The sequence below is a fragment of the Colletotrichum siamense genome, assembly GCF_013390195.1.
Source record: "Colletotrichum siamense strain Cg363 chromosome Unknown KSG_Cg363_contig02, whole genome shotgun sequence".
Classification (NCBI taxonomy): Eukaryota; Fungi; Ascomycota; class Sordariomycetes; order Glomerellales; family Glomerellaceae; genus Colletotrichum; species Colletotrichum siamense.
Genome location: NW_023501015.1, coordinates 3,216 through 8,893, shown reverse-complemented (window position 1 = coordinate 8,893; position 5,678 = coordinate 3,216). Strand labels below are relative to the sequence as shown.

The window sequence follows — 5,678 nt, the reverse complement described above, 5'->3', positions numbered from 1 at the left end:
ATGTTTTTGTGATGTCGTCCGAATCCCCGCATTAACCAGCCAATTATATAACAGGACCATCAGCCAGGCCAGAAAGCCCGACCGAGCGATGGAACGTAGGCAGGGAGGAAAGTAGATCAAGGAGAAAGTATATGGAATTAAGGGGCAGGAAGGTGAGTTTATAAAGAGAGGACAGGAGGAACCAGTCATAAACAGTAGATAGAAGAAAGTAACCAATACATGCCAAAGATGGAGCCATTCGTCCACAACACGCAGTATTCCATTTTGATATGCACATTATGTCAGTACGCCGTATTAGCCAACGAAGCCACGGCGCATTTGCGGAATAACCATCGGTCAATCCCCGCCGAGGCCAGGAGCAAGGTCGCCGGATTAGTCGGCGATATTCCCGGCATCATCCGCAGCCAGGCCGATTTGCAGTCGTTTCAATACCCAGACCCCACGGTCGAGCCAGTTGCCCATATCGCACCGCCCCGGGCGGACGGTTTGCGTTGCCACGCATGCCGTTATGTGTGCCGCCGCGTGCGAAACATGCAGGAGCATTGCCGGGCAGAACACCGGTGGGCGAATGATTGGCAGAAGGGGGGCAATGTGCGCAAGAAAGCCACGGCAGTCAGAGATTTGCCGTGGACAACAGGCGTGCCATGCCAGCGTTTTTTTTTAACACGGGCCGCAAGCGGATGGTTCGAGGTCGGGCGGGGGTTAGGGGTGGCCGTTCAAAGCGAGCCATCGGGGCCGGGGACGGACGACACGGCGTGGTTCGTCACGTTGCACGAGAACCAAGAGAAGCGGTTCGAGGCCGACGCGCGCGAGGAGGTCAGTACAGTGGACGAAAAGTTGGAGCCGAACGGGTGGTTGTACCGCGTCGGGTGGACGAGGGATTTGGAAGGGTTGAACAAGACGCAGTTACAGGAGGCCACGCGACCAATTGAGGATGGCGAGGAGACGTTAGAGGCCATATGGGCCGTGTTCAACAGCGTCGCCGACAAGGCATGCGCAACAGCAGCACCGCACAAGGTCGGGCACGACGTGTTGTTCGAGGCGGAGCGGAAGGAGATCGGCCAGAAGCCGGTGCGGCCATTCGACAACCGCATGGAGGACGACACGTGGCAGCGGTACAAGGAGGTTTGGCGTAAGATGGTGAGCATATGGTTCCGCATGGACGAGTGGCCGGAGCGCGAGCGGCCGCCGTATCGGTTCACCATGCGTCAGGGGTCGTTGTGGGATGCGTTCACCAGCCGTGTCGAGGCGGATGTCGGCAGCAGGCAGGCCGCGCAGGCGGAGGAGGTCGAGAGGATGTGTTTGGACGCCATCATCGCCATCATCGAGGACCCGTACAAGCAGAGCCAAAAGGAGAGCGCGATGATCGGCGCGTTGGCGGTGTTGGGCATCCGCGAGGACGGCGGGTGGCACCAGGCGACGGAGTACACGACGAATTATTCAGCCGTGATCAAGGTGGCCAAGATGTTCGTCGTGTACCAGGCGTGGTTGGAGCGGAAGGACGAGGTGGTGGCGTTGACGGCGACCAAAGGGGCCGAGGCGGCGTACGAAGAGGCCAGCAGCGTGTTCCATTTGGTGCGCGACAAGGTGCGGCGGTTCATGACGCGGATGCCCGGGCGGCCGGACGACGAGCCCAGGGCGATGAATTGGATTTACGACGCGCGCACGTACGGGATGCATATCCGGTTTAACACGGTGGCGCCGGGGATGGTGGATTGGAGCGGCGACCGGATATCGTTCCGGCGGGTGCGGGTGCGGGTGTGCGAGTTGGCCGAGATGTTCCACGGGGTAGCGCAGGAGGCGCGGACGTTGTTGGCGCAGTTGGCGGTGGTGGACGGGGATGGGGATAGGGATAATGATCCCGACAGGGACGGGCACGGCGATGGGTACGGAGGCCGATCAGCGTTAGCAGCAGCGTTGCCCGCCATCAGGTGGGACAGCATGCACGACGACCACAGCCAGGACCGGCCGGGGTATTCGTTTTTACACGACGACCGCAACGAGGCGTGGGTGGGCAAGGGGAAGGGGTGGATCGCACGGCGCATCGCAGAGTCGGAGGCACGGCGGCGGGCGTGGTTAGACCCAACGCGAGGGGCGGCGGCGGCGGCAGTGGCAGCAGCAGCAGCAGCAGCAGCAGGACAGGCGGAGGAGGTCACGTCCAACCGCAGCGATAGCCACCACCCATACCGCGAGAGGACGGTGCAGGCATACAGACAGGCGTTGGAATCGTTCCGGGAGCGGTTGTGGATGTTGATGCACATGGTGGCAGGGCAGCCGGCGCGGGCGCCCGAGTTAGCAGGCATCAGACACAGCAACACGGCCAACGGCGGGGTCAGGAACGTGTTCGCACACGACGGCATGATATGTTTCGTCACGTCGTACCACAAGAATTACCGCCAGACGGGGACGGCCAAGGTGATACACCGGTATTTGCCGCGCGAGGTCGGCGAGTTGTTGGTGTGGTATTTATGGTTAGTGTTGCCGTTTTGGCAGCAGGTAGGAGGCATCATCCATCAGACGGACCGGAAGAGCGCATTTTTATGGGCGGACGACGTGGTTGTAAGGGGCAGGGCGGCGGGCGAGGCGAGCCGTGATAACACCAGGGGCGACGAGCGCCGCAATAACACCAAGGACAACGACGCCCGTGACAACACCGAGGACGACGACGCCCGTGACAACACCATCACAGACGAGAGCGCCAACGCCACCCCCGGCCGGGCGCCGTGGACGGACGAACGGTTGTGGACGTCAGACAAGGCAAGGCGGATCATGCAGCAGCACAGCGAGCGGTTGGTCGGCAGCAAGATCAACATCAGCGGGTGGCGGCACATGGCCGTCGCCATCGCCAACCGGTATTTGAACGAGGCGTTCGGACGGGCAGACGACAAAAACAACGACAACGACGACAACGACGACGACATAGGCGTCGAGGACAGCGCATTGGATTTGCAGGCCGGGCACGGCACGCACGTGGCGGGGATGATATACGGGCGGTTGTACCAGGAGGCACCGTTCGGCACGGCGGCGTTGCGGGACAGGTTCCGGGCCGTCAGCCGGCAGTGGCACCGGTTGTTGGGGTTCGGGGCGGAGGACCGGGGCGGCGGGGCACCCACCAAGCGGCGGCGGACGGCGACGACGGCGGCGGACGAGGAGTTCGAAGGGCAGCGGCGGCGGCGGTTCACGCGGTTGCAGTTAGCCAACGCCGGCGGGCAGTTGCGGCAGATGATGGGGGACCCGCGGGCGGCGTTCCGCGGCCAGCAGGAGCGGGTCATCCGGTCGATCATGCGCGGGGACGACCCGATCGTGCAGGTGACGGGCACGGGCGGCGGCAAGAGTTTGTCGTTCATGTTGCCGGCGTATTGCGCACCGGACGGGGTGACGATCGTCGTGACGCCGTTGGTGGCGTTGCGCACCGACATGGACGCGCGGTGTTCGAGGTCGGGGTTGGCGTCGACAACGTGGCGCGGCGGCGGGCGGGCCAACACGGCCGCAGCAACGGTGGTGTTCGTGACGCCCGAGTCGGCCGTCACGCAGGGATTCCGGGATTTCGTCGGGCGGTTGCAGCGGCGGCAGCAGTTGGACCGGGTGGTGTTGGACGAGTGCCACGTCGTGTTGGATGGGTCGAGGGGGTTCCGGCCGGCGTTGCGGGCGTTGGGGCGGACGGTGCAGGAGTTCGGGGCGCAGTTGGTGTGTTTGACGGCGACGTTGCCGCCGGCGGAGGAGCGGGAGTTTTTCGCCGTGACGGGGATCCGGCAGGAGCGGGTGCGGGTGTTCCGCGAGGCGACGACGCGGAGGAATATCGAGTATGGGGTTGTTGTCGTTGCGTTAGGGTCAGGGGGTGGGGGTCGTGGTCGTGGTCGTGGTGCGGCAAGCCACAGGCGCCGGGCAGAGTCAGGGTTAGGGTTAGGGTCAGGTCGGGAGGGTGAGGACGGCGAGTTGAGCGCCGTCGAGGAGCGCGGTTGCCAGGAGGTCAGGGATTGGTTGCGGCAGCAGCCACGCGGCAAGGCGGTGGTGTACAGCAGCACGATCGAGGGCGTCGAGCGGATGGCCGAGGCGTTGGGGTGCGCAGCGTTCCACAGCAGCATCGGCAGCACGGAGGACAAGGCGTCGAGGTTGGAGGCGTGGAGGATGGGCGACGGCGCCGATGGGGGCGTCATCGTGGCGACGAACGCGTTGGGGTTAGGCATCGACGTGCCGGACGTGCGGTTGGTGGTCCACGCGGGCATGCCGCGGCGGTTGCGGGATTTCGTCCAGGAGAGCGGGCGTGCCGGGCGAGACGGCCAGCCAAGCCGGTCGGTTGTTATATGCAGTAGGGCAGCCGTGGAGGAGAAGGAGAAGGAGAAGCAGAAGGAGAAGGAGGCAGGGGAGGCAGAGAAAGATGGGAGGGCAGCCGGAGGGGGATGGGAGGTGTCAACAAGGACATACATCAGGGGAGAGGTATGCCGGCGGATTGTGTTAGACGAGGTCATGGACGGGCGGGTGGACCGTCCAGGGTGCGAGGAGGGCGAAGAGGCATGCGACATATGCCGGCAGAGGGCGTCGGAGGTGATGTGGGTAGACGACGGGGATGGAGATATGGATAGGGACAAGGACGGGGATAGAGAGGGACATGGAGCCAGAGAAGACGAAGAGATCAGGGCCGCGTTCGAGACCAGTCAGCAAGCCAGGCAGTTCCGCCAGTGGCAGGCCAGGGCAGAGCGTTCAGGGTTAGGGGAGGAGGGGGAGACGTTCAAGCAGCAGTTGGCGCGGTGGGCGGGACGGTGCACGTATTGCGGGATACGCCGGAGAGAGAGCGACGGGCACACGTTAGACGATTGCCCAGGCCGCGGGGAGCAGGCGTGGGGGTGGACGGCGCAGTACAGGAGGCAGATGGAAGAGGCCATGTTCGACGGACGGATGATGGAGAATTTCAGCAGTTGTTTCCATTGCGGATTGCCGCAGGGTTGGTGTCGGCGATGGGAGCCGTTGGGCGAGGACGGCGGGCGGTTCACGGAGGTCGAGGGCGGTTCATGCCAGTACCAAGGGTTGATGGTTACGATGTTCGCCGTCGCAACGATCGGTGTGGGGTCGAGGGTGTACGAGGAGACGGTGAGGGCGATGCGCAGAGCGGACGGGTTAGAGGAGTGGGCGTCGAGCGAGAAGGAGGTATATAAGTGGTTAGGGCAGATGATCCAATGGGGAGGGGTGCAGTCAAGCAAGTTGTGCCGGTTGACAAGCCAGTTGTGGCAGAAGGCAGTAGAGGGCGTAGCAGAGGGGTGATCAGGCAGGGCAAGGCGGGGCGAGTAGGGGCCGTACATAGGAGTACGACAGTTTAGGGTAGGGAGTAGGGAAGTATAGTAGTAAAGGATAATAGAAAACAGAGCATCAGATGTTTTTTCACACAGAAAGATTTAATAGCACAAGAGAGCAGGAGGTGGAAGATGACAAAGAGTAACAGAGGGGATGAATCATGAGCAAGGAGCAAGAAGGGGGGAATACAAGGAGCAGCAAAAGGTATAGGCAACAGTGGAAGGATGGAAAGAGCAGAGAAAGGGGCCGGAGAGAAGGGAAAAAAAAGAAGTAAAAAGGGGATGTAAGAGCGTGAATATAATACAGATGTAGTGTTAAAGATTTCAGGGCCAGTTTTAGGGTTAGATAGCATAGCAGAACAAAAGGGCAGAACAGTAAGAGGTTCGTTA

The 5,678-nt window shown here is 62.2% G+C and overlaps 1 protein-coding gene across 1 annotated transcript; it reads left to right on the top strand.

The window, feature by feature from the left end:
- Positions 1-228: 228 nt before the first annotated feature.
- Positions 229-5,239, top strand: CGCS363_v002019 (Bloom syndrome protein-like protein; the record flags this gene model as incomplete). The annotated part of the gene is made up of 2 exons (XM_036633868.1): positions 229-5,156; positions 5,233-5,239. 2 exons carry the CDS (start codon positions 229-231, stop codon positions 5,237-5,239), a joined length of 4,935 nt encoding a protein of 1,644 aa, XP_036500250.1.
- Between the last annotated feature and the right edge of the window lie 439 nt (positions 5,240-5,678).